At 40.3% G+C, this 24,424-nt stretch overlaps 1 protein-coding gene across 1 annotated transcript; it reads left to right on the top strand.

Moving 5' to 3' along the window:
- Positions 1 to 1,311: 1,311 nt before the first annotated feature.
- Positions 1,312 to 23,873, top strand: LOC129377400 (protein AHNAK2). Its single transcript, XM_055057289.1, has 7 exons — positions 1,312 to 1,636; positions 9,376 to 9,422; positions 9,565 to 9,660; positions 10,637 to 10,747; positions 10,863 to 11,016; positions 11,279 to 11,439; positions 11,521 to 23,873. Exons 1-7 carry the CDS (start codon positions 1,579 to 1,581, stop codon positions 22,066 to 22,068), a joined length of 11,175 nt encoding a protein of 3,724 aa, XP_054913264.1. The 5' UTR covers positions 1,312 to 1,578; the 3' UTR covers positions 22,069 to 23,873.
- Positions 23,874 to 24,424: the final 551 nt, after the last annotated feature.

Raw genomic sequence — 24,424 nt, 5'->3', positions numbered from 1 at the left:
GCACAATCTGGTCACAGTTCATTCTAATTAGATTTCCTCCATTAAATGCAGTTTTTATTTATTTAAAAAATTTGTTCTCAATTTCAATTTTCTTTATTTCATTACTTTTAGTTGACAATCACAACCCTGGTTCTAGGATTTAACGATCTGGATAGGTGAGAAAGTACTTTTGGCAATGGAGAACCTGTTGTGAATGCTAAGGCTAGTTAGCATGGACAAACAATTTTCCAGTAAACATAATATATGTCTGTGCCATTAAAACATTTAGCAGGTACATGAGGATGATTGACAGCACTAAGACCCGCCTCCTGGCTCTGACTGGTTGTTTTTGCGTTTCTCCACATGGATGGAGGAGTTTGATCTTTTCACTGAATATCTGTGTCATAACACAGTCACAACATTGTGGCAGTTTTAATAAATATGTAAAACAAACAAACAAAAAAAAACATATGCTAAATAAATAAATGTTCCATACTGTAGCTTTAAGAGAAAAGTGGAGCAAACAGATGTGAGAAACCAGTGAGTTCAGATTTGAACTAAGAGACTCACACACTTTTTTTTTTTGTCTGGGTTTCAGCCTCATTTGTCAAAAGTAAACAATGACCCAAGGTCAAATGTGTCACCTGTTACTGATCCTGACAGGTTTCAATAACTCAATTTGAGAAGCCAGAAAAAAAAGATCTACTAATCCTGATGCGCTTGTCGTGTGAAAAATTAGAAGTAAAACAAAAACATTTTGAAAACGAGGAATGACTCAGCGAATTCAAATCAGAACTTTCAGCCCATCAAAACCAACAATTATGACCCTTTTCTCTGCATATTTGCCTAATCTTCCCCACTTTTCAACACTTATCGGCGTCAGAAGCCGTAAATGATCACAGAGTCCACATTAAACCTGCGGTCACCGTTCAAAGCCTGGGCCCTCCACACGTTTGTGCGGGACTTTCTGTTGGACTCGTTGTGGGAAACGAAATAAAACCTTCCTGCCCTGAACTCCAAATGATCTGTCATGTAAATAAATCTCCTGATTACGCAAGATGGCTTACAAACAGACGTTCATCTCCACAGCTTCCAGTCCACAATGAGGGGCTTCAGAGCGAGTGTACACAGCAGCAGATTGAGTTAAAGTGTCCACGTGAGAGACGTGGATCGTCCCCAGACTCTGACATCGTGATCGTCCTTGTCGGATTAAGCAACTTAATCGGACTGAGTGGGAAAGAAGAGGCAGACCGAGTGGACGAGAAGAAAGAGAACTCTGTTGGGGGGAAGCGGGGGGTGGTGGCAGCGATGGGAGGCAGCTCCACCCATAATTAAGTTACCCCCACTGCACTGAGGGTCCATGTTTATGGCACAGAGGAGGGAGTTTCCTTCACTCTGTGGACGATCAGAGCAGAGGAGCGAGTTCTGGAGCTCTGGCTCTTCCTGCGGCTCATCGCCCCTTACTCCCCCGCGACTGACTGACCCGCAGCACCGGCAGCCTGAAGGAGAGGCGGAGGGAAGAAGACGAAGAAGAAGCAGTTTGTAGTGGCACCTGCCCAAGCCTCCATCCCCGCTTCCTCTGCTGCATCGGCTGCCACCATGTGTGACTGTTTCCACCTGGCGTTCCCCAACTGGCACGCTGCCTCTTCTGGGACGGGTAGGCTCTTAACCCCTCCTGTCTCTTTACTTTATTTTTATTTATTTTATTTTTTTCTTCCATCTGACATTGGCTCTCCTCGGAGGAGCGAAGTGGCCGAGCAGGGCAGCAGGGAAAGGGAATGCTTGCGATGGCGGCGGATGAGGCAGCTGGTGCTGATGCTGCGTGCTGCTGATGGGTGTGTCTGCAGAGTGCAGCGGGCTGCTGAGAGATGTCATCATCAGAGAGAGTGTGTGTGTCTGCGTTTCTCCTCTCTGCCTTCCAGCGGAGCGTCTGGAGTTCAGACTCAAACGCTCCGAAGCGCCGTTACAGTTGTTTAGATCAGAAACCTGGCGGACGGCAACAGATCCCTCCTGGGGTTAGAGACAAAAACGACAGCTGGAGACCGGAAATACAGAATTGATGCCAAAAATAGAAAACGGCGGTGCAGGGATCAAATGAAATATTAAAATCATCACCAGCTTCTGCTTTAATAAGGAAGAGTAGGAGTACTCAAGGTCAGCTTCCTAAAATAATAGCAAAAAAAAAAAAATTAACTTTTAATTAGATGACATATATATATATATATATATATATATATATATATATATATATATATATATATATATATATATATATATATATATATATATATATAATCACTTTTGGCAAAAAAAAAAAAGAAAAAAAAAGGTGACACTAAAGAGTCCATAATCCTTTAAAAAGTAACAACAGTAATCCAACCATATCCTACTTAAATTTGATTGACTCTGTATCTACTATATTGATGTGCAACATATGTTTTTTCATTGTTAAATTATCAGTTTCATATTATTATTATTATTATTGTTTTATTTTATTTTAGTTTAGTTTTGACAAAACTGGATTTAAAAAAAGGAAGAACAGTGAAAACTTCATTTATCTGCTGGCCTTTAAAAGCTCTGTAGTTAAACACAAATATTCCCAAACAGAGACAATCACAAAAGAAACTGTCTGCAGCGTCATCCAGCAGAAATCCGTCCTGCACGTTTGTGACGTTTTCTCAAACTGGACGTATTTGTCCAGAGTTATTCGAATGAGTGGCTTTAGAGCCAGGATGCATCTCGAACATGAAGGACACCGACCAATCAGGACCAATCATGGCCTTGGTGACTCCAACATTAGAGTTGGTCATTTTAAAGACGCACCAACATTTCCCAATGCAGCATGATGCAAGAGAAACATTAAAACGATAAAGCCGAGCTGTTGCAGAAAACAGCTGACAGCAACAACTTCCACACCGAAGAGTGGTGTTGTTCCTACGACCTGTGGGGCTTTTTTAATTTTTTTATAATCAGAAATATATTTATTTATTTCCTCAGCACCAAGCTTGACCCAGCTGGTCAAGCAAGCAAACAAACAAACAAACAAAAAGGCGTTTGATTCCAGTTGACAGTTGATTTCTGTTCAGGATTATTTCAGCTACTTTCTCTGAAAGTTTTCTAGGAGTTTTTGATGCCGTTTCCCTTTAATATGTAGATAAAAATGCAGCCAGTCAAAATGCTGTCAGGAATAATGTTTATATCATTGGCTGCAGTTTGCAAAGTTACACAGTTAAAAACCAACAGCAGCGTATTTTGGCCCACACTAAATATTTAGGTTTGAGCAAAAGTTTAGAACTATATATGTAGCTTGCAAGCTAAAATCTTAGCTTGGACCTGAATGTTTGGTTTGGAGCCAAATATTCAGCTCTAAGCTGCATATTTAGTTTACAAACCAAATTCTTAGTTCCAGCTCCAACTTAAATCTTTAGTCGTATACTAAATATTTAGTTTGGAGCTAAATTTCGCTCTTTTTCAAGAATTAGCAAAGACTTGGCTCCAAGCTGCATATTTACTTTTCAAGCTAAATTCTTATCTGTAATCAGCTCTAAGCTAAATATTTGACTCCAAATCACACCATTTAGTTTGGAAACTAAAATTTTAGCCAAAAACCAAACATTTAGCACCGAGCTCAATAGTTAGCAGCCAACTAAATAGTTAGGTCTGAGCTAATATTTAACTCCAAGATACATATTTAGATTTCTAAATAAATATTCAGTTGAGAACTCTAACATTTATAAGTGAATAACTAACCTGGTGTAAATGTGACTTAGAATAACGAACACTATTTTTGTTTTCCACTTGACACGTTAATTAATTCAAACTGTTTTTCTTAACTTTTGACTGTAACTTTTCAAACGCATGAAGAAACTGAAAAGATAAATGTCCAGCAAAATAAAGTCAAATCCAAGGTCAAGTGAAGGGCATGGTTCAGTCGATCCTGGAGAGTGGCGACAGTAATGTGTCTCTACATAAACATGCGTATAAAAAGCAAAACAGTCATTAAAACAAACCCCGCCTCTTCTCATACACAGAGGTGTTTTCTGAAGGATCCTTTTTATTGAAGGTGAAGCTTCAGGATGGAAAATCTCCAGAGGCGACTCTTATCAACCTGCTACGCTCATTTATAAGAATGCTGTTTTTGACCTCATTTGCACCCCGTCGTCATAGCTACAGATGAATCTCCTGTGGTTGATTTCCTCAGGAGGTTCTGCTCCCTCGTTTGGCTTCAGATGGTTTATTGCTGCTCATGAGCTGCAGAGTGCAGCTTTAACACTTTCCTGAATTATTTATCCAGGCTTTCTGACAGGAATTATGCTTCCATCAGGCGTTCTTCTTTCCTTCATAAAGTACGTTACCTCCAGCTGATATGGTTCTGGTCCGACTTCCCGTCACACCAGTTTGTGACTTTGTGCCTCTTTTAGCTGTTTTTGTTTCCATTCAACAAGCTTTGTGTGTTTTCCATGAGTCTTTCAGTGACTGAAATGAAACACGCCTTATCTGGTCAGCATAGATATAAATTCATCTAAGTTAAGTTAGAGTTATTATCCTTTAAGTCACTGAGACCATTTCCATAATTAAATTGACCTTTTTATTATTAATATTAAGATTTGAGAGTGGCTGTATTTTTATGTGAACTATGCCCTCTAGTGTTCGATATGAGAAAAGCATTTATGTTTAGAGACAAAACGTTTTTCTGCAGAAACGGAAAAACATGAAATAATGATAAATAAATAAATAATAGAAATGACTTTCAGTAACTTCCTTGTCCAGTCGTCTAAAGGTTCTGATTGGATCTCCTGTTCCTCCCTACTGCTGCCTTACCGTCGCTCAGGGAAACGCTGCCATTTCATTTCACTTGTCTTATTCTAAACTCTAGTTTAGTTTATGATAATTAATTTTTGCATGCCAGTTGAGGCCATATTTGGATTGTTCATGTGAACGAACTGGGTTCATTTTGAACTGAACTGAGTCTAAACTGAACTGGAATCTGTTTTACATGACACGCTTTGGACCGGTTTGTCTCTTTGGCCTTTGGTTCAGACAATAATCTAGTCAGTCTCTTTAATCGAACGCGATTTCATTTCTCACAATAATGGCATAATAAGGTGATTTGTTCACAGTTTTTTGCAGTTCAAGCACAGAAATGTGTCTTTTAATTAGAAACGTCCTGATCAGGAATTTCTTTTGTCTTTGACACAGATTCAAGGCATTTGAAATGATCCATCAGCTAATATGTGTACCAGTTTGATTAATTAAGTAATAATAAAAAAAAGAATTCTGTGTTTCAATGCAATGATTTAATAGTTTTAAAGAGCATCAGGATGACATGCTACACGTCATCAGTGCAGTAAACTCACCTATGATTGCAGATTTTGCAGAGTCTGTTTCCTATTTTCTGACGGTGATGGATATTGTATCTTAAAGGAAAACTGAAGAGGACATTCTTTATTTTCTAAAGACAAGGAGCAGATTAGATGACAGGGCGGACACAGAAGGCTGCACTTCGCTCCGAATTGTTATCTGCCATAAGTCTGAAAGTCCAAGGTCAAGTCAAAGTCCGTTCAATCTTATCTTCTGGCATCTGCTGGGGCCGCAGATCCAGACTGCTGTTCTTTTTCTTAACTCAGGAGTGTCCAAAGTGTGGCCCTGGGGGGTCATCTGCAGGCTACAAGTACAGATGCAGATAGACTCTTTTGTTATTCTATTTTATTCTATTCTATTATTGCTGCTGAGAAAACAGAACAAATAAATAAATACAAGTGAAAAAAGTCAGACTAGGACTAGATCCTGAGACTCTGAGTTATTAAACCGTTAAAACAAATGATCTGGATACATTTTTAACTTTCGGCAATAGAAACCCTGCTCTGCTTCTCTTAAAACTTAGTGACTTGTTTTTTTCTATTTGTGAATTATACTATCACAAAAAAGAGCGGTGATATGTAAGCCACCTGTCCACATGGAGGAGAAGGTGTGGTTTTAAGTGTTTTTACACAAAGCCTTTTTTATTCTCATAGCAGTTCACCTGTAGGATTTTCTGTTCTGGTTTTATTGTCACAGACTGCTGTCGTTCGTAGACACGGGTCGCCTGTCGTCTCTGGTCATCGCGTGTCACGGTGACCCTGACAAATTTGAACACAAATTCCGGAGCTGTGATGAAACTCACTGCAAGTTTGCAGCAGATTAATAGATTGAAAGCATGTGCTCTCATGTCCCTGCAATTTACGCAGAAAATCCTATTTACTTTCTCCCCTCTGCACTTAAATCTCATTAAAATTTGGATCCGAGCAAACCGCACACAAGCACCGATCCAAACGCACAAGCTGCTTTTGCTCACTCCTTGTCCGATCTACAAGGAGTGAGCAAATAATAAAACCACGTTGTGATACACGAGCTTCATGTCCAGGAAGGCTTCCTGCTACTTTCACATGAGAGACTCAAAAAAAGAAGAGATATTTTTTGTAAAGAGCGAAATTTTAATTTTTGACATTGAGTAAGACGCTAATATTTTGAAATTAGTATCCCAATTCCAGCCATCATGTTATATGATCACAGCGTTTTGGCTCACGCCGGCCTGGTGCCACATCCCCCGAGATGCCGGACGGTCTTCTGGACCATGTTGTGCTCCATGATGCTTGTGATGGACAATCCATCAAAGGTCTGAGCTGGGATTCAGAGCAGGAGGTCCTTAAAGTCATTAATGATTACCCAGCTGGTCACTGATGTCCCCAAGAGCACAACGGAGTCCCTGAGCAGTGTCCAGCAGTCAATTGTTTTTTTCCTCTGTTGGGCTCAGGTCCATGTTTATTGGGGAGAAACATTATTTTCATACGCATACATTTATATCGGTGTGCCTTTCAATGTACTGACGGCTTGTTCAGCGTGTGGGTCGACTCTCACCCAATGGCCGCTGGATCAGAAGAAGAAAGTACATCGCTTTTCATTTATAGTTTTTAGTTTTTATTTGAGAATGTCATAAATATAATCCAGTCTTCACTAACTCCTGAAATGATTTGAATCCAAAACCGATACGCCATTGTGTATCATTTCAATAAAGAGGACAAATGCACTTAGTTCATCAGTAACTGTGGACTCCTTCATGCAAGCAGGAGTTTTGCTGATTTGTTGGACTGAGACGATGCCAAAGACAGAGAGACATAAGCAATGATCTCAGAGAAACGGCTGCAAGTTGTATTGCTGCACGTTCAGAGAAACCTGAACACATTTTAATAATATAACTGGTCCAAAACAGGCAAATCCAAACGAAACCGATTAGGCCCCAAACTATACATCGATATTTATGCGGTTATGCATACGATTTTCAGCGACGTTTGAAAACTTGGGTTTCTGGGCCAGAATAAAATGGGAAACTGTCACAGGTGACAAACGACACCAGGATGTGACACAACTTGGCACAAGGTATGACTGGGATGTAAACGCCTCCCAGCCGCTCTGGGAGTCACACACAGTGAAGGTCTGCTTGGGGACAGACAGGGACGGCTTCTTGTTAACACTCGGCTCGCTTCCAGGCGCTCCACAGCCAGCAGCCGTGGGTAAGTGAGCTTTGATTTTGACGAGAGGATTCTGCTGCTTCATCCTGGACTGAAACGCAGAACGCATTTATTCCCCTCTAAACGTTACGGCATGGGCGGCTGCAGATTCTTTTTGCCTTTCTTTTGTGTGTTTTTTCTTTTGTTAAAAGAAACTTTTGAGCTATTAAGACAGTGTTTCAACAATGTCTGAAAAGTTCATTTTTATTAGAAGCCAAAAAGAAGAGGAGCTCGTAATATCCTGGAACTGCTCTTGTCTTTCTCAAGACAACAACACAACCTGAAAAAGACATCATTCTCACATGTTAGCATTCGGGCTTAGCTGTCTTCTGATGCACTTACACAACCTGAAAGACTTCTCCACATGACATACATTACCGTGAGGTGGGGTGGGGGTGGGAATAAATTGCAAAGGCACATCTGCAGCTTTGGAAGTAGGTACTTCAGATAAGTGCACATATCTTTCCATTTATTATCTCTGACATTTTTTCTTGAAGCCTGGAGATGAAGTTTTGATTTTGAAAAGTAAGCAAGGCATTTAAAAACAAAAAAAAAAGTGCTTTAAAAAATACCCGTCTCTAAGCAAGTTAAAATGCAGGAAACAATGTTTTTTTTTTTTTCCCAACTTGTAAGTGAAAAGCATCAGGCAATGGAACTAGTGCTTTTTTAAACAATAGTCAGAAATTATTGAGCTCTTATATTTTGCTGAAAAGTCACTTCTGAGTTAGTTTTGCCTTATTTCAAACATATTGACATGTTATACACTAGAAACAAGAGCAAAAACACTTGGGGAGATTTTTTTTCTTTGGCAAAATATTTTCTATCATGCTTTGGTTTGTGTTACATACTTTTGAGGTGAGTTATTTTAAATTAATCAGTCAACGTTTCCAGTCATAAATGTATCTGAAACATTAAGAAATAGGAATGAAACGAACGATTGCTGCATGTTAAAATACCGTCTGTTCAGACTAAAAGTGAAGAGTTTTACTATGTCCACAAAGATCAATTGTAAGAAAACAAATCAAATAAAATGATGAGAATAATGAGGCAGTTCCTTTTTGACAGCCGTGAGGAGCCAGCCTGCAAGGCTTCAAAGTTTAATGTGAGAATCAATACAGTGGATCACTTAACAGAGGGAGGAGGCAGCGGCTCCCTGAGGGAATCGCTGCCAGGAAGAACTCGAAATAGTTTCACCGTCGGCTCTGGTGTCGGTCTGAACCTCTGGATGAATCCAGCGTGAGGCTGCGTGGAATTTCATCTTTTTAACTCAACGTTATCACATTACAGTTTTCTGTGCATCAAGAGCAAATGTTTGGGTTTGTGTCGCTGGTGGAACGATGTCAAACATTCCGCGCTCCCAAACCTCCCCGTGTCTTGTGGCGGTTTGGTGAACGAGTCGGTTCTAAACGCAGCCCGGAGGCAGGACCAGTCAAAGTAAAGCAGGAGGTTATTAACGAGATGCACTCACCAGAAAAGGTGCGCGGCGCAGACCAGGAGAAGCCAGTGGCACATGGAAGTGGCAACACGGGGATCTGACAAACGGATGTGAGCGACCTGAGAGTACAGACACAGTGAGGAGGTGATTACTGATGCAAGAGCAGGTGCAGATAACTATCTGAACGTGCAGCAGCTGTGGGAAAAGGCATGAGCCAAGGCAGTGAAGGAGAAAATTTGAAGAAAGTGAAAAAAAAGATTAAAAGGAAGATGACAAGAGTAAATGGGAAATGATATGAATCCACAGAACTGAAACAAAGTTACAAAACCATTGTGTTGGTCTGTTCATTAAGCGTGGACATGATATTAGATTTCTATTGGTAATATTTTGCCTGGTGTTTTTTTTTTTTTTCAGCAGGGAGACGACTGCGAGCCCCAGAACCTGCCACACAGGATGATTCAGTGAGTAACTGATAACTATTATAACTATTATTTCCCTAATCTGTACCTTTATCTAAATTTACTCCACAAACATGATGTACGCTCACAGTACAAATGACAGAAACAACTCTTGTTTTCACGTTAACTGACTTTGTTCATGCAGATATGTGAAGAGCCGACTCAGTTTGCAGAGGGGGAGAGACCCCGGCCTCAAGGATCATCCCCAGTCCAGGAGTATCCTGAGGCGGCTGACAAAGAGGTACAGAGAGCAAAGATACAGCTGAGCCACGCAGACATGAGCCGTCCAGGCAAGGAAAGGCAAATTAGTCTGAGTTGATTTCCTTTCTCAGCCGAGTTCGTTCAGAACTGCTTTGACATTTTGATTGCAGATTTTATTTCCACCAAGTCCAAATTTCTACAGTGATGAAAAAAGTAGACATGAGATCTTCCAAGGCTCACAGTGGGAAAGTCAGCGGTTTCTCACTGAACCTTGTTTGCATAATAATGTTTCCAAAAGTGATTTTTTTGTTGCACATCTGGCAACAAATGTTGTGTGTTTTCACTCAAGCGGGACTGGAAAAGGTTCAGTGTGGGTCTCAGGCCAGTGGGAGGCCGTGAAACCTTGTGTCTTCTCTGATCCAGAGGCGCGTTTCTAAAACTGGAGCCCCTTGTCAAACCTTTGCGTCTTTGTCCGACCAAAATGCTGCTGCTATGGACGACGGACCTCAAAATGTTTTTATTTCATTGTCCCAGTGTTGTCGTGAAAACAGAACCTCACCCCAATTTAAAATCCAATATGGCTGCCAAGTGTTTGAAACTGTTCCAGCTACAGTAGCAAACTGTTTATTTGGGCTTTTATCTCTCCCACAACTGCACAACTTTCTTCAGAGAACATGTTTATTCCTTTAGCTTGTTTTGCTAATAGCAGTTAGCTTGTCACTGAGCACAGCAGCGAGCAAATTCCAGTAATTTTCCTGACTTATAACTTCAACGTTTTCTAAACGCAGATCAGTGTACTCGTGTAGTCCTATTTTATAAGCTTCACTTTTAAACTTGTACAGCTTTAACACAAAAACAGCCCATAATACTACCAGAGATACTTATAACGCAGCAAAGGAGACATAATAGTAATAGAAATGAGCATCTTTTCTGTTTATATATCTGCATGTATGGTAGGCTAAACTGATGTTTCAGCATTTGAATAAACAACGCCTTTCTAACACTGCTTTCCTTAGTGCGATGAACATGATGCAGACCACAAAGCTGGGAGCGGACACAAAGGTAAAAAGTCTGGCCTCGGCTCCATCTTCGAGAGGACCTCCACTCCAAAAATGAGTAAATTAAAGGTCTGGCGTTCCCACCATTCACCCTTCACATGAAGGAATCCATGTCGACGGGAACCTGCTGTTGGCGCAGTTTCAGTGAGAACACCTGTCCTCTTTGTTTCGGGTGTGTCTGCAGGAAGCTCCCAGTCCTGAAGGTGGCGTTATAGTGAACACAGCCCAAGATGGATGTGCAGAGGGTCTGGTTTATGGAGGAGGAGGGAAAGAGGGGATCTTCATAAAGAAAGTCGTCCCAGAGTCACCAGCTTCAAAAAGCTTAAAAGTCAAAGAAGGTTATTTTTTTCATTTTATTACAAACACTAATTACATATACATGATTATTAATTCATGCAACTTCAATGTTACACAAATTAACAGTGAGGTTGATTTGTGCAACAAATTGAAGTTAAATAATTGTAATTTCAATGACTTTCTCCCAATCTTGTTCCTTAAACACCACTAATTTCACTTATTTCATTGCAACAGATTGAAAGTCAATTCTTCTTTAGAGGATCTGATCATTTTTTTTCCCTGTTGATTTTTTTTTTTTTGCAGGAGATCAGATCCTGAGCGCCACAGTGTATTTTGACAACATGTCGTATGAGGACGCCATTCAGATTCTGGAACATGCTCAGGCTTACAAATTGAAGCTTTGCCTCAAACGCCAGCCGGACATCACGGAGACGGAACCGACCATCGATTCAGACGTTATTCCTGTAACTATTCTCAAACTGCGTCTGCTAATATCTTTTTGTCATGAACATCATTTGATATTTAATGCTTCCGTTGCTCAACAGGAGGAAGAAGCCGGCTCCACAGAGATGAGGGACCAAGGAAAAACCAGAAGACGTGGCGACGCTCGCATCTCGTGGCCAAAGTTTCCCTCCTTTGGAAAAGGACGCAAATCTCGTTTCACAAGATCTCATAGTTCGTCAGAAGCAGATGAGCAGAGAAAACTTGAGCTTAGTCCGACGACAAGTGACACAGAGTCGCCTATAAAATCTCAGGATGCCCTGAAAGGAAAGAAGAAGCATAAAATAAAGCTCTCTGGCCTAACAAGAAGAGGCCGCATAAGTTCATCTGAAGACCAGGACACGGATGCTCCAACATCTGGCCAGATGAGTAGTGACGTTCAGCAGAAGCAGGAATCAGACACACTTTCGCCCGAGTTCCCCGAATACCCCATAGCAGAAACACCAGAGACCAATGATCAGGCAGGGGAAGCTATGGAGTCTGACCTGGTTCAACGCAAGGTGGCACTCATCAGAGAAGACGTCACTTTGAAAACCACAGATCCAACCGTAGCGCTGGGCGATCAGGAAGGCCAGTCTGGAGCTCCAAAATCCCCAGACGAGAAAAAAAAGAAGAAAGAGAGGTCAGAATTAAAAATGAAGATCCTGGGGAAAGATAAATCGCACAAAAAAGACGCAAAAGCAAAATCCTCTCCCAAAAGGCTTAAGACTCTCGGAGCAAGTGTTGACACGGAAGATCTTCCCGAAGCAGGAAAATCTGCTGCTATCTCAAGCTCTGAGTCAAAAACCAAATTGCTGGGAGATCAGTCTACAGTTGGTGTAGATAACAAAAGCCAAGGTGGAGAGAGTTCAAAGCTCATCTCATCCAAATCCATTACATCGCAGATAAGTTTACCAAAGGTGGAACTTGACATATCAGTGAGAAAATCTCCCAGAAAAAGTGATGACAAAACACAGAAAGGAAAGGAGACGAAACAGAAGCAAGCCAAAAAGTCCAGTCCAAAACATAAGCAATCTGAATTAGACATGAGCAATGTTGCTAATGCAGAAGAAATGGAAAAGGTGAACGACCAAGAACCAACAACTATAACTGACCGCGTTTCCAAAACACAACTTCCCAAACGTGAAGACATCGAGATTCCAGGAATGGAGGACATGTCTGTGAAAACCACTGTGGCTGATTATAAAAAGCGCAGCAAAGAAAGCCAGGCTGAAGCAGTGCAAATGTCTATTGATGTTGATAGTGTGAAAGAAGCTGTTTCTAAATTACCTGGATTTAAGCTGCCTCAACTGGATATATCAGGGGTGCCTATCCCGGAAGAAATAACTGTCATAGATGCTAACGCACAAAGAATATCTGTAAAAACGCCCACAAAAGTCGTAAAACCAAAACCAGAAGAACATCTGACAAGGTCTGACACAACGGCATCTTCAGAAATCTCTAAAACAATCTTTTTGACTGACAACAGGTCTGACTTTAAGAGCTCTCAAATGGAAGACAATACCAGCCCAACAAAGTGCAAAAGTGAAGAGGAAACAAACGGAAAAGCAGCAGCAAAGGAAGAGCTGAAGATGTCCACTAGGCCAAAGATAACAATGCCTAGCTTTGGGATGTCAGCAAAAAGCAGAAGACTGCCTTATATTGGGATTGACATGCAGAAACCAAGCTTCAGTCAGGAAAAAGAACTAACAACTGAAACAAGAAAAGATGAAAGACAAACTGGAGAAGTCATATGTAAAGTCAAAATACCTGAACTTGATGGTATTGAGTACATTGACTCAATGGATGAGTCGGTCAAAAAGGATGGTGGCTTCGCAAGTTTTAATACAAGTTCTGACACGAAGACAATACTTGCCTTTTCTTTCGAAAGTAAAGAAACATCTGATAAACTTGAGGATGAAAGAAATAAGCTGTCCAAAGTTAGAATGTCTCCTTCAGGCACACCTAGTGGAAAAGAGGATATCTCTGCCGAAGGGACGACAAAACCTCAAGACAGAGATGGAAAGAGTACATTTAAATGGCCAAACCTGGACATCTCAGTGCCAAAAATAAAAGGAACAACAGTTGATATCAAGACATCTAAGAAAGACACAGCTCACACAGAAGCACTGGCTGAAGGAGGGCTAATCCCAGGAGGCCCAGAGAGCGATATGGTCCTCAAGAGCTCTGATGTTCCTAAAGAAATGGCAGAGGCAGAAAAACCACAAGTGGAAATAAAGCCAACTGAAACTGAAGGTGAGCTTGACTGGGAAGCAAGCAAATTGACAAAGTTTGGGATTAAAATGCCAAAAATCAAAGGCCCAGAATTTGACTTGAGTTTGTCAAAGAAAGAAGCACATGGCAAAGCTGCAGGTAAACTCCCAGAAGCATATAAAACAGAAGTTACTCCTGGAAAGGGAAAAGTATATTTTCTGAAGCAAAAGATGCAGTTAGAAAAACCTGGAGAAGTTAAACCTTTGCAGTCCAAGGATGAACACTTCCAAGGAGGCAAAATCAAAATCCCAAAGTTTGGAGTCAAAACAACAAAATTAGCAGGTCCTGAGATAAGCTTGTCAAAGAAAGATGCAGAGGTTACCCTGCCAGAGGCTAAACCTGAGATCAAACTCACTGAAGGTTCAGGAACAGATGTGAACAAAGACAGTGTTAAGCCAGAAGAACAGAAAGGAATAGAAAAGTCTGATCTGAAAATCAAAACAATGCAGAAGGAAGGTGAAGCGAAAGGACATGGACACAAGATCAAAATGCCCCAGCTGGGAATTGCACTGCCAAAAGTTACAATGCATGAGTCAGATTTAAGCCTGTCGAAGAAAGGCAAAGATCTGACACTGCCTGAAGTTAAAGGAGAAATCAAAGATCTTGAGGTTGATGGAACTGGATCATCAACAAAACTAGATGTTAGAGCTCCTGGAATTAAAGTTGAAACAAAGGATGTTGAAGGATCATCGTCAAAATTCAAAATGTCCCCTTTTAAATTTTCCAGATTTGGAGCTGCTCCTTCAAACCTCAGCGGCGAGGTAAGCGAAGCTTCTGAAACACACACATTGGAAGATGGTGCTGGTATTGATGCTGCCATACCAGACAGTGATGTAAAAATGAAAGCATCTGAAATTGATGGAAGAGCAAATAAGTTCAAAATTCCAAAATTTGGAATAGCACTTCCAAAACTAAAGGGTTCTGAAATGGATACAACCCAATCCCAAAAGGTTGATGTAGATGTCATATTGTTTAAAGGTGACACTGAAATAAAACTCATTGATGCTGAGCATGAAGAACCTGGTATCAGGATGAAGGGCAAATTTCCCCAGATTGGAGTTCAGCAAGATGTTGGGTACTCAGCATCAAAACCTGAAATCACAGTACCACTTTCTGATGCTAAAGCAGAAGTCAAGCTGTCGCAAGTTGATGGAGAAAGAATCAACTTTTCATCTCCTGTGGTCCTTAATGAGACACCAGAGCTGGAGATCCCGACCATGAAGGTTGAGAATCACCTTGACAGACAAGAAGAAAAGATGAAGCTGTCAAAGATTGGAATAAAAATGCCCAAAATTAAAGGACCGGAGTTTCAACTTGGACTCACAGGTAAAGACACAGATGTCATGGAGGCAGAAGGCAAAGTGGACAATAAAACTAAGGTAGGCGTCCCAGTTCCTACAGCAGATGTTAGCCTGGGAAAAGCAGAAATCTTGATATCTTCTGGAAAAGTGGAAGTTGGAAAACCAGAAATGCAAATTCAACCTACAGTTGAAGGACAAGGAAGCAGGTTCAAAATGCCAAAATTTGGAATCACAATGCCAAACGTCAAAGGACCTGAAGGAAAGAAGAATGTAGAGTCTTGGTCTAAGGAGACCAAGACTGACATAAAAATACCTGATGCAAATTTTGAGGCACCAGATGTGGAACAATCCCCATCAAAATTTAGTATGCCAACTGTCAAATTACCAAAATTAGGACTGGGCACTTTAGACAAAAATGTACAAGGAGATGACATTGATAAAGACATTCCTGATGATGTTCTTGCAGTTACCATTGTTGCACCGAGCTCTGACCTCTCAAAAATTGATATCGATACACATCTTCTTGAAAGTAAAACTGAAGTTGCACTTTCGAGTGATGATGTAAACAAATACCCCATTGGAGTGGCAGCTACAGCTCCACAAATGAAAGTGTCAAAAAAAGAAAAAGAAGGGTCACCATCCAAATTTAAGATGCCGACATTCAAGTTACCAAAACTTGGGCTTTCTGTTCAAAGTTCTACTGAAGAGCCTCCTCTGGACAAAGATCTCAAAACAGGAGACGTGGAGATGTCTGGAGAGATTCTTTCAACAAGCCTAGAAGCACCAAGAATTGACGTTAAGGCTCCATCAGTAGCTTTAAAAACTACAGGAACTGAGAGTGAAGAAAGAGGAAGAAAGTTTAAACTGCCAAGTCTTGGTTTTTCAGCATCGCAAACCAAAGGACTTGATACTGACATTACCTTACCCACAACAGAAGTTGATGTTACCTTACCCACAACAGAATTTGATGTTACCTTACCCACAACAGAAGTTGACATTACCTTACCCACAACAGAAGTTGATGTTACAGTACCACAAGTCAAAACAGAAATCAAACTCCCTGAAGAAAAGTTTAACAAATCTTTTGAAGTGGAAGCTAAAGCTCCAGAATTGAAAGGTACAAGAATAGAAAAAGAGGGCTCACCTTCCAAGTTTAAGATGCCGACATTCAAGATGCCAAAATTTGGGCTTTCTGCTCAGAGTTCCACAGCAGAACTGCCTCCTTTGGACAAAGATCTCAAAACAGGAGAAGGTGAAATTACCACTTCTGGAGAGATTCTCGTTGGAAGCCTAGAAGCACCAAGAATTGACGTTAAGGCTCCATCAGTAGCTTTAAAAACTACAGGAATTGAGAGTGAAGGAAGAGGAAGAAAGTTTAAACTGCCAAGTCTTGGTTTTTCAGCATCGCAAACCAAAGGACTTGATACTGACATTACCTTACCCACAACAGAAGTTGATGTTACCTTGCCCACAACAGAAGTTGATGTTACCTTGCCCACAACAGAAGTTGATGTTACCTTGCCCACAACAGAAGTTGATATTACAGTACCAGAAGTCAAAACCGAAATCATAATCCCTGAAGAAAAGCTTAGCAAATCCATTGAAGTGGAAGCTAAAGCTCCAGAATTTAAAGGTACAAGAATAGAAAAAGAGGGCTCACCATCCAAGTTTAAGATGCCGACATTCAAGATGCCAAAATTTGGGCTTTCTGCTCAGAGTTCCACAGCAGAACTGCCTCCTTTGGACGAAGATCTCAAAACAGGGGAAGGTGAAATTACCACTTCTGGAGAGATTCTCGTTGGAAGCCTAGAAGCACCAAGAATTGACGTTAAGGCTCCATCAGTAGCTTTAAAAACTACAGGAATTGAGAGTGAAGGAAGAGGAAGAAAGTTTAAACTGCCAAGTCTTGGTTTTTCAGCATCGCAAACCAAAGGACTTGATACTGACATTACCTTACCCACAACAGAAGTTGATGTTACCTTGCCCACAACAGAAGTTGATGTTACCTTGCCCACAACAGAAGTTGATGTTATCTTGCCCACAACAGAAGTTGATATTACAGTACCAGAAGTCAAAACCGAAATCATAATACCTGAAGAAAAGCTTAGCAAATCTTTTGAAGTGGAAGCTAAAGCTCCAGAATTTAAAGGTACAAGAATAGAAAAAGAGGGCTCACCATCCAAGTTTAAGATGCCGACATTCAAGATGCCAAAATTTGGGCTTTCTGCTCAGAGTTCTACAGCAGAACTGCCTCCTTTGGACAAAGATCTCAAAACAGGGGAAGGTGAAATTACCACTTCTGGAGAGATTCTCATTGGAAGCCTAGAAGCACCAAGAATTGACGTTAAGGCTCCATCAGTAGCTTTAAAAACTACAGGAATTGAGAGTGAAGGAAGAGGAAGAAAGTTTAAACTGCCAAGTCTTGGTTTTTCAGCATCGCAAACCAAAGGACTTGATACTGACATTACCTTACCCACAACAGAAGTTGATGTTACCTTGCCCACAACAGAAGTTGATGTTACCTTGCCCACAACAGAAGTTGATATTACAGTACCAGAAGTCAAAACCGAAATCATAATCCCTGAAGAAAAGCTTAGCAAATCCATTGAAGTGGAAGCTAAAGCTCCAGAATTTAAAGGTACAAGAATAGAAAAAGAGGGCTCACCATCCAAGTTTAAGATGCCGACATTCAAGATGCCAAAATTTGGGCTTTCTGCTCAGAGTTCTACAGCAGAACTGCCTCCTTTGGAAAAAGATCTCAAAACAGGGGAAGGTGAAATTACCACTTCTGGAGAGATTCTCATTGGAAGCCTAGAAGCACCAAGAATTGACGTTAAGGCTCCATCAGTAGCTTTAAAAACTACAGGAATTGAGAGTGAAGGAAGAGGAAGAAAGTTTAAACTGCCAAGTCTTGGTTTTTCAGCATCGCAAACCAAAGTACTTGATACTGACATTACCTTACCCACAACAGAAGTTGATGTTACCTTGCCCACAACAGAAGTTGATGTTACCTTACCCAGAACAGAAGTTGATGTTACCTTGCCCACAACAAAAGTTGATGTTACCTTGCCCACAACAGAAGTTGATATTACAGTACCAGAAGTCAAAACCAAAATCATAATCCCTGAAGAAAAGCTTAGCAAATCCATTGAAGTGAAAGCTAAAGCTCCAGAATTTAAAGGTACAAGAATAGAAAAAGAGGGCTCACCATCCAAGTTTAAGATGCCTACATTCAAGATGCCAAAATTTGGGCTTTCTGCTCAGAGTTCCACAGCAGAACTGCCTCCTTTGGACAAAGATCTCAAGATAACTGGAGGAGAAATGACAATGTCAGAGGAGGTCATTGTAGTTAGCACAGAAGGACCAAGTGTTGAAATTGGGGATTTATCCATAGAGTCAAAAAAAGAGGGAAGTGAACGTGAAGGAAAAGGAAAAAGGTTTAAGTTGCCAAGTCTTGGATTTTCTGCTACGCAGGCCAAAGTGCCGGACACAGATTTAAGCTTGAAGACAGGAGTAGATGTTACACAACCAGAACTCAAAGCTGAAGTCAAATTTCCTGATGATGAACTGAAAAGAACAGAAACAGAAATAGAAAGTAAAGGATCTGAATTTCAAGTTGAAGCAAAGGACATTGAAGGATCAACATCCAAGTTTAAAATGCCAACTTTTAAATTACCCAAATTTAGGCTTGCCACTCAAAGTTCCATTGAAGAACTATCTTCTTTTGACAAAGATGTCAAAATCAGTGGAGGTGAAACCACAGGCTTAGAGGAGGTACTTACAGTTACCACAGAAGGACCAAGCATTGAAATTAAGGGGACATCAGTAGATTTAAGCACTGAAGGAAGTGATCTTGAAGGAAAAGGAAGGAAGTTCAAACTGCCAAGTCTGAGTTTTTCAGTACCTCAAGCCAAAGAGCCAGAGACTGATTTGAGCGTAAGGACAGATGTAAATGTCAAAGTACCAGAGGTAAAAACTGAAGTCAAACTTCCAAGCACCAAATCTTCTGTTGAAGTGGAAACTGAAGCACTTGAATCCAAAGATACAAAAAAGACTACAGAAAGCTCACCCTCCAAATTTAAAATGCCAAATTTTAAGTTACCAAAATTTGGGCTTGCTACTCAAATTTCCACTGGAGAAGTACCTCCATTAGACAAAGGTGTAAAACCAGTAGAAGGTAAAATCACAACTTCAGAAGAGGTTATTGTAGTTACCACAGAAGCACCAACCATTGAAATGAAGGGTCCATTATTAGAGCTAAAAACTGAAGGAAAAACTGAAGGAAAAATTGATCGTGAAGAAAAAGGAAAAAAGTTTAAGTTGCCAAGTTTAGGTTTTTCTGCGACAGAAGCTAAAGGGACTAGCAGTGATTTAGAGTTATCAAAGACAGAAATGGACGTTACATTGCCAGAAGTAAAAGCTGAAGTCAAACTCCCTGATGACGAGAATCTGATAAAAACATCTACTGTGATAGAAATTAAAGGACCTGAAATCAAAACTGATGGATCGCCATCCAAATTTAAAATGCCTGCATTCAAGTTACCAAAATTTGGTCTTACTTCTCAAAGCTCTACAGAAGAAGGTCCTTTGGAGAAAGATGAGAAAGATGGTGAACCTAAAAACACTGTCACTGCAACAGAAACTAAGGCACCTGAAATAACGGTTGTGTCAAAAGACACTGATGGATCGCCATCCAAATTTAAAATGCCAACATTCAAGTTGCCAAAATTTGGCCTTGCTTCCCAAAGTTCAAACAAACAAGTACAAGATGTCAAAACAGTGAAAGGTGAAAGTACTACTTTGGAGGAAGTTCTCACAGTTACAACAGAAGAACCAAGCATTAAAATTAAGGGTCCATCTGTGGATCTAAGGAGTTCAGAAACTGATGATGAAAGAAAAGGAAGTAAATTTAAACTTCCAAATCTTGGTTTTTCATTATCACAATCCAAAGGACCGGATACCAACATTAACTTACCCAAGGCAGATGTAGATGTCACAGCACCAGAAGTCAAAGCTGAAGTTCAATTTTCCAACGCAAATGTGGAACAACCTTCAGTGCAAATGGACATTAAGTCTCCAGTGATCAAAGCTGATATCAACACTACATCAGAAGTTGAATTGCCTAAAATTACATTACCGAAATTTGAATCCGTAACCCCACATGTCAGTATGGAAAGACCTAAAATGACCAAAGAGAAAAGGGGTGATGTGGACCTTCATGTTGATACTGATACAGTAGATTTTAATGTTAAAGCAGGGGAACTAAAGAAATACGAAGTCCAGACACCAAGTGCTGAGGCAAAAGGCGAAGTTGAACTTGAAGGTAAAGTCAAACGGCTAAATTGGACTTTTCCTAGCATCTCATTTTCAAGAACTGGTGGCCAAGCCCCTGCCGTCGACGTCAACATGGAAACTCCAAAAGATGGTGTGACGTCAGTGGAGACCAAAATCTCAGATGTTGATGTTAAAGAATCTTCAATGGTCCCAGCTCCAGAACTTGACCCAGGTTTGAAGAAAAGTAAATTTTCACTTCCCAGGTTTTCATTTTCAAAGCCGAGCTTGAAAGAGACTGAAGTAAAAGCTGAGCTTCCAGAAGTCAAAAATTATGAAACCGATATGACAACAGAGATCAAACTCTCTGCAGATGAAGACAAAAACGTCCTAACTGCTTTTGAAGTGACAAATTCTGAGGCTGAAGTCAAGTCCAAAAAATTTAAAATGCCTACTCTGAAAATGCCAAGATTTGGCAGTGCGTCTTACGAGGTAACAACAGAAACGCACATTTCAGATAGAACAGCTGAAGAAGATGGAAGTCAGCTGGGGGAGGGTGCTGCTGTTCTCATCAAAGGTCCAACGATTGATTTTGAATCAGATACCCCCAAATCAGAACAACAGGATCAAGAAACCCTAAACATAGAAAGTGATAGTGCAGTTCAAGGATCTCCAAGTAAATTCAAACTACCTACCTTTAAAATACCACGGCTGGGTCTTTCCAGATCCAAGCCTGAAGAGGAATCTGTTCACTCTGAGTATGAAAACAATGAAGATCAACTGGAAATGAAGATTGCGCCAGAAGAAGAAAATCTATCACCAAAACTGACTTTAACATCATTTGGTGACATTCTTAAGTCGATTGATGTTGACTTTGACGTTCGAAAAGTGGACAAAGTTGATCAAGACGTTGAAACCTCAAAGGAATCTCATGAGCCAGGCGAAGCCACCACAATGCACACATCGGCAAAAACCAAGCACGATACCACCAAAAGTCCGGAGAGCTCGAGCTGGTTTAAGTTCCCGAAGTTTGGCCTGTCTTCCCCAACAGAACAACAAAAGATTCCTGACAAAGCAGAACAAGTAAAAGATAGCAGCCCAGTCGGGGTATCCAAGGACGAGGAAGTAAGTCCCACCCTTTCTGTCCAGTCATCAGATGCTTTTGCTGATGTTAGCTCTACAATCACAAGTGAGCCTATTGGCCCATTCATACCTTCCCCAACCAAGGTGACAGTCAAATACTCTGACGAAAGCGCAGGTGCTGGATTTGAAGAGATGCACAGTGACATCATGACTTCCACGACAAGGACTGAGCTGATCACAGATGTGCCCACCTTGCCGGAGAAGATCACTATTTTGTCTTCTGGTGTTTCATCTTCTTCTGAAGATACAGTAAGATTAACGTCGGGAAAAATACACATCATCACATCAAACATACAGCCTACTCCTGAGTCACAGAATGCCAAGATTCTGTCTGCTGTCCAAGTCCAATCAGAGGAAGGCTTTACTTTACAGTCGGAGGGAGATGAAGCGCCATCGTGGATGGTCCAAGATGCTCGAAGTGCCACAAGGACAGTCAAACACTTAGTCCAAGAAACAACAACCGAAAGAAGTGAGAGCAAGGAGACTGTGGTTATAACCAAGCAAATCACCCATATATTTGGCCCCACAGAACCCATCTCAGGAGAGACAGCGTCATCTATTCAACGTCTCAAAGACTCTGTGCACACTGAGAAAATGAGGTTCTTTGATGAGGCTGAGAAGTGAAAGAAAAATTTGAATTCGTGTTTAAAGATACAACTCCTTGTTATGTGGTTCGCCATAAAAGAAGGGCATACAGTTCCACCGCCTGAAGTTAAAAACAAAATGGCAACTGGATGAGGGACCAATCAATCTAACATACCAATCACTGAAAGTTCTTGTTAGCATCCAGATATCACCATGGCAATGTGATGTGGAGTTGCATGCTTATTGAGCTTTATAGAAATGCACCGCTGTAGCAAATGACTGTTACATTTATATTGTGGTCAAGATGTTAATAAGCTGGTTAAATGATTCTCCTCATTGCATAATATGTGTTTGCTTTATAGTAAACAATGTTTGATTTATGCTAGCATACACAGTGCCTTGCAAAAGCATTGATGCCCCATACATCATCACATTTCTTTACATTATAACTACAGCATTGATGAACTGACAAGGGGCTTTTGGATCCCAAAATGGTGGGAAAACAATGCATGGTATTTAAGTTGAGTGAATATTACCAATATTCTTAAAGGAAAATCTGGAATTGTGATATGTGTGTTAACACACACCCCTTACTAAGTTCTCAATAGATGCTAGAATTACGTTTGGCTGCAAATCCCAAGGGTGCGTTTCTGGAGGCTTTGTATTTGTAGACATACGGAACTTCCACATTATTCTGTGAACCTTAACCTTTAACGCTTTCCACAAATTCTTATTTGGACTGAAGAATCCAAATAAGAATAGCATCCCGACAGCAGGATTCTTCTGGCACTATTAAAGGGGCAGTATTATTTAAAATAAACTTTTTTGAGCTTTACATCATGTTATAATGCTGCCCCTCATAAAAAAAAAACATGCCTGGATTGTTGGCTTGACAAATTAAACTCCATGGCAACTACTCCTGGGGGAACCTGGTGCAGCTCCTCCTATGAGATCAGCTCCTTCAGACTAGTCATCAGCAATTAGCAAACACCTGGTGGAAGTCTTATCTTTTTGGTGTGTGTTAAGATTGAAACGTTATGGAGGCTCCTAGAGGTTTGGGTGACCTAAGCAGTGACTTAGTTTGCCTGTACATAGGGCTGCTCCTCTGAATAATAAAAATATTATATTCGCAAAAAAAAAAAAAGTTGTGAAAATGCATTGTTTTCCTCCTCCCATTTTACTTCAGTGTGACTTTGTGTTCGTCACATCACAAACAAACAATGCATTGAGATTTTATGAAAAACTTTGAGGGTTATGAATTTTTGTTCTGAGACACTGTGTGAAATATTTTCTGTCAGTTTGTGCTTTTGAAATCTGCTCAAGTTAATTACTTTGCGGGATGATGACTAGAGCATTCAGTGAGAAAAGAGACAGTGAGAGAGCGAGACAGAGAGAGAGAGACAATGTTGCTGATATTCCAGAGTATGTTCACAGTTAGCGCTTTAAGCAGAAAAATATTTACAGCAAAGAAAATTATATACAAGTAAAAAAAAGATGCAAATGTACAGGAATTATCTATATACTGTTGCTACAGTTGATGTGTAAAGAAACAATACCATTGAAAGGCTGAAGTGAAATGTTTATTGTAGAACTCTTAAAGTGCCCTGCTGCAATTACACTGGTAACAACTCACTGTGCAGAAGCTACTTTGCTATGATGTGCACTAAAACTGTTAAGTATATCTTCCTTTAGTAGGAGAGTTACTGACCCAGCCGTGTAAATAGCTTTTGGAAACCATGTTATTTTTTTGGTCACTGCCCTTGTTTTTATCCTGATAGGCTATAATATAACTGAATGTATTTACAAAGTCATACGCAATAAATAACATAAAAAGGAACAGGAAACTTTTTCCAAGTTTGCTGATTGATCGTCTTTCTTCTTTTCTGTCTTCAAGAGAAATCTTAAACATTAATGAATCTCTTATAATAGATGTAAAAACTTGAGGGAAATTTAAACCTCGAGTTTAAATTTTTCTCATCTAAAAAATAAAAGAAAATCTTCTGATCTTTAGTATCAGAACATTATTGCAGCTATTTAGCTGGTTGTTGTTTTGCATTTATGCTATGCATAAAGACTCATGGAGGATCCCTTCCCCTTGATGAATTAAAAGATTTTTGTGGCATTTATTTTGATATATTATCTACTTCAAAAGCAGTATATGAAAGCACTCAGCTTCAGGAACTGTAACTGCAAAGAAATTCCACTAGAGGGAGACACAGTTCATATTTTTTGAAAAAAAAAAACATGTTCATTGGTTACCTGGTGTAGTCCAACTATGACTGTTTCCTTATCATTACAGTGTTTTTTTTACTCTAGTGTAAGTCTGTCAGTGACGTAAGAATCCAATCACATGGAAAGCATAAAATAAGTTCACATATTCAGTTTTAAACATTTA

The sequence above is a fragment of the Poeciliopsis prolifica genome, unplaced genomic scaffold (assembly GCF_027474105.1).
Source record: "Poeciliopsis prolifica strain line A6 unplaced genomic scaffold, Auburn_PproV2 SCAFFOLD047, whole genome shotgun sequence".
Taxonomy (NCBI): domain Eukaryota; kingdom Metazoa; phylum Chordata; class Actinopteri; order Cyprinodontiformes; family Poeciliidae; genus Poeciliopsis; species Poeciliopsis prolifica.
This window is presented reverse-complemented; position numbering and strand designations above follow the sequence as displayed.